This window comes from Ictalurus punctatus, chromosome 11, assembly GCF_001660625.3.
Source record: "Ictalurus punctatus breed USDA103 chromosome 11, Coco_2.0, whole genome shotgun sequence".
Lineage (NCBI taxonomy): Eukaryota > Metazoa > Chordata > Actinopteri > Siluriformes > Ictaluridae > Ictalurus > Ictalurus punctatus.
The window spans coordinates 19,856,199-19,868,840 of record NC_030426.2 but is presented as its reverse complement, the minus strand read 5'-3'; the positions used below and the strand labels follow the sequence as shown (position 1 = coordinate 19,868,840).

At 39.9% G+C, this 12,642-nt stretch overlaps 1 protein-coding gene across 21 annotated transcripts in view; it reads right to left on the bottom strand.

The window, feature by feature from the left end:
* Window positions 1-12,642, bottom strand: part of dock7 (dedicator of cytokinesis 7) — a 70,141-nt gene that overhangs the window by 24,601 nt on the left and 32,898 nt on the right. For 13 of the 21 annotated variants that reach the window (XM_047158437.2, XM_047158442.2, XM_053683829.1 and 10 more), the window contains exons 15-25: window positions 11,096-11,213; window positions 10,198-10,268; window positions 9,424-9,562; window positions 9,230-9,331; window positions 8,376-8,462; window positions 8,055-8,286; window positions 7,751-7,915; window positions 6,546-6,715; window positions 5,276-5,368; window positions 1,755-1,844; window positions 1,248-1,343 (exon numbers count right to left, since the gene is read on the bottom strand). In XM_047158437.2, coding sequence (XP_047014393.1) covers window positions 1,248-1,343; window positions 1,755-1,844; window positions 5,276-5,368; window positions 6,546-6,715; window positions 7,751-7,915; window positions 8,055-8,286; window positions 8,376-8,462; window positions 9,230-9,331; window positions 9,424-9,562; window positions 10,198-10,268; window positions 11,096-11,213 — 1,363 coding nt within the window. The remainder of the gene's footprint in view (window positions 1-1,247; window positions 1,344-1,754; window positions 1,845-5,275; window positions 5,369-6,545; window positions 6,716-7,750; window positions 7,916-8,054; window positions 8,287-8,375; window positions 8,463-9,229; window positions 9,332-9,423; window positions 9,563-10,197; window positions 10,269-11,095; window positions 11,214-12,642) is intronic. The other 8 variants (XM_053683835.1, XM_053683836.1, XM_017479729.3 and 5 more) reach the window with 2 other exon arrangements.

The window sequence follows — 12,642 nt, the reverse complement described above, 5'->3', positions numbered from 1 at the left end:
TCTATTAAGTTTTAATGTGCAAGAAGTCTTCTAGGAAGATCATTAAAAGGCAAACCTATAGCAAGAACTGCACTTCATGATCAATCCTATTGTAATTGTGGTCATAGTTTTTGGATTAATCAAATTATTTAAATGTAATTCATTAAAAGCGATAGATGGGGTAAACTGACTGAATGTACACCTGCAAAGGTATTCCCACACATTCTCACAAATTTCCATTGTTGCCCCCCCCCCCCCCCCCCCCCCCCCGATATTGAATTTACGGGCCACCCATCCTTCACATTTGTAAACTCTTGTGCATTTCATTGGCTCCTTTTTTTTTGTCTTTTAACATAAAACCAAAATGACCTCATTTAAACAAAAAAAAAAAAATGATGATAATAGTGGCAAATAAAAAAAATTCCATGATTTTCCCCAAAACCCAAATTTACCAAACTCTTCCAGGTCAGGAAAATGCCATTCATTTCCGACAACATATTCCAGGACTGTGGAAACCCTGTAGATTGTTTAGACTCTTCATTTTATATATAATTTGCATGCAAAAGATACAACACAGTTAATGTGACAAAGGTCTTAAATCAGAGAATTATCCACGTGAACAAATGCAGGCTAAGAATAATATATGCTTGGATTCCTTATATCAAGAACATCATGTGTTGCTTTAAATAAATAAATAAATAATACATACAGAAATAAGGAAGGAATAATTGATGACGGGCCTTTAGATAAAATTATTAGAAAAATAATGTGCACCCGAGGTGGGAACGTGGCCACGAGGCAAAGCGGAGGCTTAAGCCATCGATATGCAGTTACTGGGGAGAGAGAGAGAGATCAGTTGTTCTCTCGTTCTCGTTCTCTCTCTCTCTCTCTCCCCAATAATTGCATATCGACGGCTCAAGCCTCTGTTACTAGCTCTAAAATGGGATGCGCAATAGATTAGTTCCATACACAAGAGTGTTTTAAGGACAAAAACCTGACAAATGTCTTGAAATAAAACATCTGAATAATGTCTTGAGGTGTTGTAACTGTGGTATGAGTGGAATAATTTACTCCAGTCCATTGAATTATTAGAAAATAACAAACACCGGGGTGCAATGGCTGCGTTACCACCTCCAGGTGTGGATTATATATTCTAATAATTCAACAGCCCGTCGTCAATTGTGAGTAAATATCATGATTTTCATACTTGCCAAAATCAATTGATCATCATTTTATCCATTATTATTACCCATTATATTGATTCTTACCATGAGCTCAAAGAAGAACCAGGCCTGTTGAAGTGCTCCTTCTCTCACACTGCCACTGCTCACCACCCACTGCAGTGCCAGTTCCTCATGGAAGAGCTAAGGAACACCAGCAGAGCATCAAAACACCATCAGCTGCCAGCCGTCCACCACAAACACACATCTCAAATTAGAGAACTAATTAAACACACATGACTGTGTTAGAACACTACTATAGAAAATGAAACAGGCCTTTGATATAATCCCTTTGGCTGCTGCAAAAACGAAGCCCTGGATTAATTCGGAGCAAAACATACATTCACACACAATTGGTTTTTCGACCAGACAGCGGGAGTGTTATATCATTCCGTCACCACACAGCATTCACAGCAAGACACACAATCAGCATCCCACAAGACCACAACCACCACACCAAACACCATCCAGTCAAAAGCGACACACAAGACACAGGTCGGAGCGGGCGGTCGAGGAGGCGGTCGTGGCTCCTCCCCCACCGTGTCGGGTCTCTACCTTTTTGGTCGGCAAGCGTCCTGTTAAAGTTTGCAAGAAACTGGCGCTCTCAGTGTGCGATGACATGCGATTGCCACTGCGATCCATGGCCTATGGGTGGGGATGAATGGAAGGGTGACAACACATTAGTGTGAAGGACAGGAGTGTGTGGTGCCATCTGCTAGTCAGATAGACACAACTATGCACGCACGCACGCACACACACTCGCACACACACAAAGATGGAACAGAACCTGGTAAAAGCAGCACTGACTCTCAAACTGTAGGTTGGCATACTGTTAAAAGCTATCAACTTACAACAACGACAATAATAATCCTGTTGAATTAAAGTGATAAATACTGTAATATTTACATTTTAGTAGTAATAGTAGTAACTACTACAACTACTTTTACTATTACTACTAATAATAATAATACTAATAATAATACAAGTAATTTAAAAATAATAAAAATAATAGAACAATTACTAAACTTGTGAGAGTAGTATTGTCCAGTAAGACAGTACACTCAGATTTATCTCAGATTATCTAGCTTTATAATATTATACAGTAACAAATAAGAGTAAACTATGAGTAAATGTAATTATCTTACATTTATATTCACACACACACACACCCAAAAACTATGTCTTTTATTCTCACACACACACACACACGCGGTTTACATGCAGCATCTCATGACATGCCGTAGTGAGAGAGAAAGTTGGATTAGTGCTTTCATGGCCATGCAGTGCTCACAGTGTGATGAACGTAATGTAGAGAGAGAAAATGGAGAGGGAATATTTAGCAGTGGGTGGAAAAAAAAAAAAGAAGGATATGAATGGAAGACGAACGGCAGGAAACGGATGAAGCGCTCAACCACTTATTATTAAGGACCAAAGTCAATTAACGTGATCCAAATCCACAACACCGATTCAATTGTATCCGGCTGCAGATTAAAGCCTGATTTATGCTTCCTTCTGAGCGGGTTTTCCGAAGCCTTCAAAGTGTCAGAAAAGCGGTTTTCCAAAACCACGTCATCTAGATGGGCTGCTCAACTCCGCAGTGATTGTCCAGCTGCAACATCTCACGACAGGTTCGACTCTGTATCTCACACCACCTCGCATTTCCCTTGCCGGAGCAGTGCTGGGCAGCGGTCATTAGCTTAGCAGTAATTAGTCATCTATTAGCTTAAGTTGATTTCCAACAGCTAGTTAGAGGTGTCATTACTTTTAAAATCAGGTAGCTGGCACCAACATATATTTGTTAACCGAGTAATAGAAATACTGTTTTATTTTCTTAACACAGCTTAACACGCTACGATTGTGTACACTACATTCTGAAAAGATAAATGTAGTAGTTATCCCTGCTAGGTCATTAGCTGATTATTAAAATCACTTAAACTCTATTGTTTATCATTAGGGTTAAGACACTTTCAAATAAACACAATGAAGCTGTTTCTTATGGTTCTGTTTTCTAAACATGAACCAGTGAGGCTTCTGTAGCGGATCCTCGGCTGTGGCTTATCCAAATCACATGCACTTATACGCCACGACAAAACAAAGACATAACTACTTCCGATTTCTCTTAATTATAGTAATCGTATTTAAATATTAAAAGGTAACTGCTCAGTTCCTGAGTGGTGCAACAGAAATGAGTTCACCATGTCTTGAGTTGGAATCTTGATGATGCCACGGCCATCCATGAGTCAAGGGAGCAGAACTGGCCGTTCTCTCTCCCCTGACGAGCATAGCAGCACTCATCAGTGCTGGGTGTGTGTGACAGCATGTGATGGGGGAGAACTGGCTGGTGGGTGGGATTGGCAGGTGACCAAATTGGAGTGGGTAAGAGGTAACCGTAGTTACCATTCAGTAACATTTGCCGCTTATCTGGACCTTTGTATGCAAACAATCTTATGCCATTGTGAGATGTATAAATTTTGCACTGAATCGGCTTTAGACCGACAGATTATTATTCAGACGATTCAGGGCGGGCCTTCAAGCAAATGTTCCTTCTCTCAGTTGAAGCAACAGCATTTTGTTTAAATAGAAAAACGAGCCCCCCCCCAATTCTATCTGCTGTTTAATATTCCACCAAAGATCCTGCAACTCTCCTGAAAGTCCATGAATGCTCAAAGCTTTGAGAAGCTTTTTACTCCTGCGCTCAGAAACACTTCTGACGAAGCATAAACCAGGCATAATATACCTATGATTAGTTTTAAAGCTAGACTTACAGCGGTCACTTTTCATTTAGATTTCTCTCACAACTAATCATCCATCTTCCATGACAATGACTACGTTTACATGGACAGCAGTAATCTAATTACTGACCTTATTCTGAATAAGACAATATTGTGATTAAGGTGTTTACATGAGTCGCTTTTAGAATATTCCTTTCATGTTCCTGTTTTACATGTTATAGAACATAAATCGATTAACGGCACACGTCATTACGTCGCCGCGCCACGCCGGCCCCTCCGGAATTTCAAGTATCATACAGTTCGTCTTCGTTATGGTACCGTATACAGTTTTGGGTTTCATTTTTAATTTGACGAAATCTTCAAGTGCGGTTAATTATTAGTCATGCCATACGTGCAAACAGACGACTGCTTGGAGCGGTGGGCTGCGTCCCAAACCGCATACTTACATACTATATAGTAGCTGAAATACATGTATTTCTCCTACAATATAGCAGGTAAGTACGCGGTCTCGGACGGAGCCGTGCTCTCTTGTTTGCCGTCAAATGGTTGAGCACTGCCATGTGTGATCGTGTCCTGTCGCAAAATGCCGTGAAAACTCTCACATGACGTTAACAGTGCGATTAAGGTGTGTACATATCTATAATGCACTCAGATAATGCGACTAAAACAGGAATACTCCACACGTCTTAATTCAATGCGTGTTTACTTTAGACAGATTAAGGTCATCAATAACCGCCGTTTATGTGGTAGTTTCTTAATCAGAGTATCGTCTTAATAGGGTTAATATCGGATTATTGTTGTCCATGTAAACGTACTATACGTTACTGTAGGTTTGCAGGCGAAACAATTAAAAATCCTGAAATGCCTCCTTCGTTATTAAGCTGATTAGCTCATTCCGGAGATGGAGAAGCCTGGTAAAAGAGATTCTGAACCTCAAAAGCACTCACTTTCAAAAACACCTTATTTATTTATTTTTTGCTCTAGGTATGTCTTGATGACCTGCGTAGATTATGACCATCAAAACATACTGCTTGCGACATAAGTCCACGGCCATATCAGACTTACACATGCCCGAGTACATGGCACGCAATAAGTTAAAGGCTTGTGAGCGTCAGTATGTTTTCTTCTACCAGGCTGGTGGTTGAGGGCTATGCTGGATTTAACCTACAGGATCTGTGAATACGGACGAGGAGTTGTTGGGTGAGGACATAGAACCTTGAAAAATAATTAAATAAATAAATAAATAAATAAATAAATGTGGGTGTAGTTTTTTGTGTGTTGGACAGGTATGTGAGGTGATTATCTTTTTTGTTTCAAGGGCTTGGATTATGTTTTTTTAATGACCTGCACAGTATCGGATGCCGAGCCAGGGCTGGTCCCCCAGGGGCCACTCTTGCAGCCCATGGTGTGCACCCAGGAGTTGGAGCGATCTAAGCCCTGCGAGCCAAGGGGGAGGGAAGCAAAGGTGTCACGGCCAGGAGCAAGCAAGCAAAGGGAAGAGTGACAGGTCAAAATTTACAGGTCAATGCCACGGGCAAACAAAAGGGATTAAAAAGTCATTCAGTTCAAGTCAGCACTTCAAACATCCGACACCGAGCTTGTTCAGAAAGCAGGTAAGGTTAGAATGTAAGCGATTAAAAACAGAATTACAGATTTGGAAAGAAACAGATTCAGAATTCATACACTGAAAGTCAACAATACAGGGAAAAGAAGTTAGATCAGTGGCTTTTATGGCTGTACGACCACAGTATGCACTTTAATAAACATTAGGCAAGCTGAATTTCGCTATTCGTGTCTAAGAACACAAAACTGGAAACATCTTACAGCGTTTAGAAAATACCACCCCGTCATACACAGACCTAAGAGGATAAAAGCAGAATGTGCATACAAAAAAATTGGACATCACACAAAATGAGATGAGTGTTTCTTGCCATTCCAAAGAAAAATATTAAATTAGACTTCCATGTAATACAAAATTCATCTTATTTTCCTGACCATAGTTAACCTAATGGAAAAAAAAGGGGGTTGATAAATCTTTGCATCTGACTTTCAATCCCTCCATGCACCGGATTCATTCCTCACTGACGTCTATAGTTTCCCGTTAACATCCAGGTTAATGATACAGCAGCTATATAGATAAGGTGTTCCCGCTGATGTTTGCTGTATCAATGAACTGTAAGGGTTGAACTGTAACAACATTGAGGAATGCTGCAAGTTTAGTCAGCACTTCAGGAAGAATCTAGCACTTCAGGAAGTGATTCATCCTCAGCAGGATTTAAGGCGAGTCACAGCACTAGTATGCTTGTTAATAAACTCAGATCGAGCAGTCATAAAAAAATAAATAAATAAAAACACCACTGGAGTAAGTTATGAACTGTGATGCCTACCAAATGAAATTTGTAAAATCACTGTCACATGATGCTGACAAGTTGATGTTAGAGAGCTAATAAAAATTTTTATTTTATTTTATTTTTTTAAAAAGCAGTCGAGTAGAATGTGCATAATCAGGTATTATAAAGCGCATTATACACTGAGGTGTACAAGTTGATCATATTACTCATCCAGACACACGAGAATCTCTCTTAACGTCAACCTCGAACGCAGACCTTCCTACCTTAGTGCCGATAATGGAACGAACTTCGTCGTCCGGAGACGTTGGCGTGCCAGAGATGTCAGGGTTACTGTTGCTAAGGCTACGGGAGCGGTTGAGGTTGAGGCTGGCTGGTCTGATGGCAGAACGAGCCATCGTGGCATAGTGCACCGAGCCGCCCAGGCCTCCAGGACCTGTTGACATGAATACATGAGTAGAAGAGTATTAGGAGGCTCTCATCTTAACAGCGACAGCCATTCGTATAAAACGTTGCACGTGGTGGGCGTTCTGGATCACTGTGGCTGCTGTCGTATCATCCAGGTGGATGCTACACACTAGCACTTTGAGTGTTTAGAAAAATGCTATATAAAATATAACTAACTAAAAATAATCATCAGAAAAATGTCATTAGCGATCTAATACTTTTTTTTAGTGGTATAAGCCTAATAGATTTCTTTTCTAAGACAGCTGAATCCCAAATGGATTCCTATTTATGCTCAATACATAGGGTACAACTTTAAAACCTAGATAGTTACAGCTACAGAAAACTATGAGTCCAATAAATGCCTGGTTTAGCCAATCACTTAAATGTAGTATGACCGTTGGGAAGTATAATTTTATTTATTTAAAGCTTTTTGTCAAAGTTAAATACGCCAACGATAGCACATTCATTTCAAAGATTAATCAAAGTGTAAGAAAGCTTTCCAAAGACGTTTAGATGTAGACAAGATGTAGAGCATTATGATGTCGTTTTCGCCTTTGAAGACATAAATGTCATGAAATTTTAAATAGAATTTGGATCGTGAAATTTGTTTTTGAAATTAAACTTTTTAAATGCAATTTCCTCAAATTTTACAGACTTTAAAATGCTAGAACTTTAATTGTGGTTGAGATACATGCAACATATATTTCAGTTCAGGAAAGCCTGTAGTTTTCAGAAAATATATATACACAAGTAGAAAATGTCAAAATTTCAGCACATTTTCCCCCCAGGGCACCACATAGTATACACTATATGGCCAAAATTATGTGGACACCTCACCTTTACACCCATATGTGGTTCCTCACCAAACTTGCCACAAATGAGGAGGCACACAACTGTCTAGAAAGTTTTTTGTATGTTATAGCATTAACTTTACTGGAACTAAGGGGCCCAAACGTGTTCTAACACCGACTGCACCCCTGGTGCCTTATCTCAGTAATGCTCTAGTGGCAGGTAGAAGGCTTACCTGGGGAAGGAGAGTTAGGGTCCATGTTGGGCAGACGGAAGACGTAGTGAATGTAGGAAGAGAGGAGGCTGTTGCGGCCGTGCATGTCCTGGCTGGTGTCCAGATATTTATGCAGACGGTTTACTATGGATGCCATCGCCTCGAAAGCAGCCTGGCCAAGATTTACTGCGTTAAGAAGGATATGGAATCAGGAGGAAAAAAGATGAAGACAAAGTTGTAGGTTTTAGGGTCTCGTAGTACTAGATGATTAGATTTGAAGATTAGATTAGCAGTACAGCGCTGTCTCAAACCAGCGAGTTGTTACCGATCTGTCCGGCGATGACGGGGGGCCGCACCACCAACAGCACCAGCTTGTCGAGCAGAAGGTGGAGGAAGCGCACCACTGGTTCCAGCTGAGAGGAGCTCAGAGCTGCTATGCTGCCCTTCAGCTCTGCTTCCAGGCTGTTCTCCATGATCCGCATATCCCCGATCCTCACTGGGAACATGTGCTCGTCCAGAGCGTGCACCAGCGCAAAGAACTTATCCAGATACTGGTCCTGAGAGCGGGACAAGCTCTTTTCAGTACAGCACTTTTCTTAGTCACGCACACAACCTAGAGAAGGCGAAACGTAAGAACCGACAGTACCTGGGTGTGGATAGTGGACACGGATACGACCTCAACGTTAAACACTCCCCTGTGGTTGTCGACCCATTTCATACCAGGCAGAGGAACCTAAAAAAAATACATGGAACAGTAGGAAAGTATGAAAAGCACTTTGAATGTGGCGGTTATAAACCACATCTGCCTGTTTCATTTTGTTTTCCAGAATAAAACATTACACAAGATGTACACAAGACCTTGTCTGGAACAGCACCCCCCTACCTCAACACTCTCCCTTGAGGCTTACGTTCCCTCACGCAACTGCGATCGGTTAACGACCAACGCTTAGTAGTACCTACACACTGTGGCTCAAGGTCCCTTTCCAGAACCTTCATACTAACTGTCCCTCAGTGGTGGAATGAACTTCCAACTTCAATCCGGACCAGAGAATCTGTCACTATCTTCAAAATACAGCTAAAGACCACCTCTTCCGTGAGCACTTAACTAACCGCTAAAATGCCAACCCCCACAGTACCTTTTTAAATAAATAAATGAAATAAAAAAACTTACTCTGGCACTTACACCTCTACTCTGCGCACTTTGCTTCTCTAGAACTCAATTATAAATCTCGCATGGTAGCACTACTTGTATTGTTCTCCGCTTGATATATCTCTTTGCTGGTATTTTCTCATTTGTAAGTCGCTTTGGATAAAAGCATCCGCTAAATGAATAAGCGTAAATGTACCACCACGCCACTGATGTCTTTCAGATTCATTATATATTCATCTCAATCATTAATAAACCACAGAGAAACACTTTAAAATCTCTAGGTAGCTGGTTAAGCAACGATCAGTTCCTCATGGAAGCCTGCTGTACTTGAGCAATCGAATGAGTCTTACATCAGGAGAGAGTACAGAATAAGACTGCGGTGGTTTTTCCAGGGATACTGGCAGGCAGAAGTGGCCTGTTCGAAGACGTCCGTTCTGCAGCATCGGGATCCACTGGACGAGGGAGAAACGAGGCAGAACAGGTTTCACAATTAAACCTTAGAAATTGGCTTCGCGCACGCAGATGTGTGTGCAGATGTGTGTACCGTGTATCCAACTGGTGTCTCCAGAGGAGTGTTTTGCTTCTGTTGGCAGCTGACGTGGTAGAAGGTGAACAGGATGTGATGGTGGTCGTTCAGGGAGGCTGGCAGCTTAATTTTGACCTCATCATGGAAATCTGGAGAGCTGGAAGGGTATACAAGCCCAATTAACAATCAATGGGAATTAAACAAAAGCCTAAATTTCCTTAAAACTAAACCTCTGTACATGTCTGATTTAAAATAATTAAGTAAATAATAATAATAATAATAATAATAATAATAATAATAATAATAATTTTAAAAAAAGCTCTAATAGTTATATGTTGGATTGAACACTGCTCAATTTGTATGCGACTTTAAATTAGGAAGAAAAAAAAAATTAAATCAATAAAAGATGAAAAAATTATTGCACTTGCATTTATGCATATTTTACTCTTAAAAACCTTTTCCAAATGGCCACATTTGATCTACAGTTTCGTACAATGCAATGCAAACATAGATAGATAAATCAATAAATGCAAAGAATTTAGTGGAGAAAATGTCATGAACTGTTTCAAAGGAACTGCAGTTCAAAGTGTGTGGTGGGGTGACAGCGTTTGTAATATTTACGCTGCCACAACTTCCAATAGCTTCCTGACTTTAATATCAGCTGATGGATTTTAAAACCGAGTGACATATTGTGCGATTGGGTCTTGTGAATGAAAGATAACAAGGTCACTAGAACAACACTGATTAAATAACCTTTACAGGCGAGGAAAATTGTACTGCTGTGGAACTGACCGGTTATGATAGACCACCGCGGTGTATGCCTCTTTTGAAAACTCTCCACAGCTGGATTTACCGAAGATCACCTAAAGAACCAAGATGGGGGGGGAAAGCAGTAAGTATAGACTGATGTTCCTTTGAATTTCACATGTTAAATGCATTTATTTGTTTCATTCATTTGTTAATGGTGCTGCATGTTACTCTTATAACACACCATTGTTGAATACTCAAATCTGATTGGTCAGAAAGTACTGATTAACTATCTATAAGCGTAGCTCTGACAGTAGTTCCCCAAGAGGTGTAGCGCCACAAGACAGACAAAAGCACAGGTTTATATTGTATTAATGCGCTCATTATCGTTTCTATAGCAACAGCTCCTTGTTAGAAAACTGCATTCTCTGGGAGAGTACGGTAGATGCTCCACGTCTTCAGCGTCAGTGACTGAAAACGGTCATGGGTGAGGCTGTTCTTTAAGGTTTTCCAACATGGTAAGGTCTACTTTTGCAGTTTTCTCAGTAACAAGCTGCATTTGATTTTGTCTTATTAACTTCAAGCAAAGGAATGACTGTTTATTGCTATTATCACAGGAACTTCTCATTGTCTCATGGATGATCCACAACGTTCAACAGAACTACAAACAGATAAAAAGTATGATGTGTTTATATATTTTAAAAATATATTTTAAAAAAAGTCTAATCATTGGCAAATTGCTGGCGTTTAAGAGAAATAAAACGCATGCTGTAACTCCACTTTGCATCCGGCCACATCGAGGTACCCTGTCACTGATTGTTTTCCCATAATAGCATGCCCTACTGTCTAAGATAACGTACAAAGACGGCATAAACGGCAACACAAGTGCACGTAAAGCGGTACGCAAGTACACAACCCAGTCAGCTTGTGTGTCATCACTTACAGGCATGGCATTGCTGGGGTCCTCCCCGTTCATAAACTGCACCTTCACTGTGATGTTCCGAGCGGAGCCCTGGCGGTTAGCAAAATTCAGACTCTGTGGGTTGACATACAGCAGGTTCCTAAATAAGAACAAGAGGAGGGAAAAAAAAAAAATAGAGGAGGAGACATAAGAACAATACATGGAACAAGAGAGTCAATGCTGAGAACATACAGAAGTCCAAAAACAGGATCGTGTAATGCAGCCCAACACGAAGCAGAGCTACTGTTAGGACGCCAAAGTTGATTATATTTCCTATAACAGCATGTCCTGGAGTGTTTTATGCCATCTATACCACAGCAGTTTGATGATTAGATTTTTCTTAAATAAAGATCATATGTTTTCTTTGTGAAACATCATTAGTTCCTGTTCAAAGTGCACAGAAGTATCGGCCCGATAAAGGCTATTTTTCACGCTGTCCGCCATCGGCCGATAGTTTAAAAAGATCTGATGATCAGAGCCGATTATATCCTGTCAGTCAAAAGAGGGCGGGAAAACACATCGATTGCGTGCTGTGTGTAAAGATGATGTCTCTTGTGTGGAATTTTACACCGGAAGTGAGCAGCAGTTTCGGCGTTGAGACTTGATTTATTTTTGCCGCGCTGCTCGAGCTGAATTAAAGCGCCAGTACACAGTTGAAAGATTTAAATGAAGATGAGTTGACAGAAAAGTATATATATATATATATATATTGCACAGAAAAATATATTGGTAGAGTAGTACATTTCATATCCAGTTAATGTTAATATATAAAGTTGATATTATATGTTAGCAGTTTGATGTTCAGTGATGAAGTAGAAATGCTTTTGTTAGTGGAGAGTGAATGTCAGACTAACAGGAGGATTTTTACAATTCAGTCAATGGTAATATGAATTAATAACATTCAATAAGTTAAGAAATCTTACTTTAATCTTCAGAATGTAGTTCATGTGTTCATGTTAGAGTAATGTGTTTTCTGTTTATGAGACCAGTTACTGTGAAACAACTTGTTGAAATGGAGAGAAAGTTTTTATTTGCATTTGAATTGTGAATTTATTATTATTAATTTAAAAGGCGGCATAAAAGGCAGAACTGTCAGTGTCGGCCGATATCACTCTGAATAATCGGTTATCGGTATCGGCTGAGAAATTTAGTATCGGTGCATCTCTAGTCCCTGTTATCACTTACATTCAAGCAGCTATAATCATTCTTTCCCATACTTTCTCTCGAAGCTAATAAGACCCACAAAACACAAAGTCTTTCCCATGGTGGGAAAACATGACCTTTACTTCTAACAATTACAAAATTCAAACACTGGAGACTTCTTCCATAAATGTTTCCTGACAAAAAATGTTACCATATCAATCCATTCTGTTTTCTTTAATTAACAGCATCCTTTTTTTTTTCCAACATCTGTTTATTACTAGGCTTAGATTAGCTTTTGCATCATACAAGGCCCTGTGAATGAGTTATTACTATAGAAATGATGACATATTAGAACGAGCAGTCTGGTATAAAGCTTCGATTTGAAT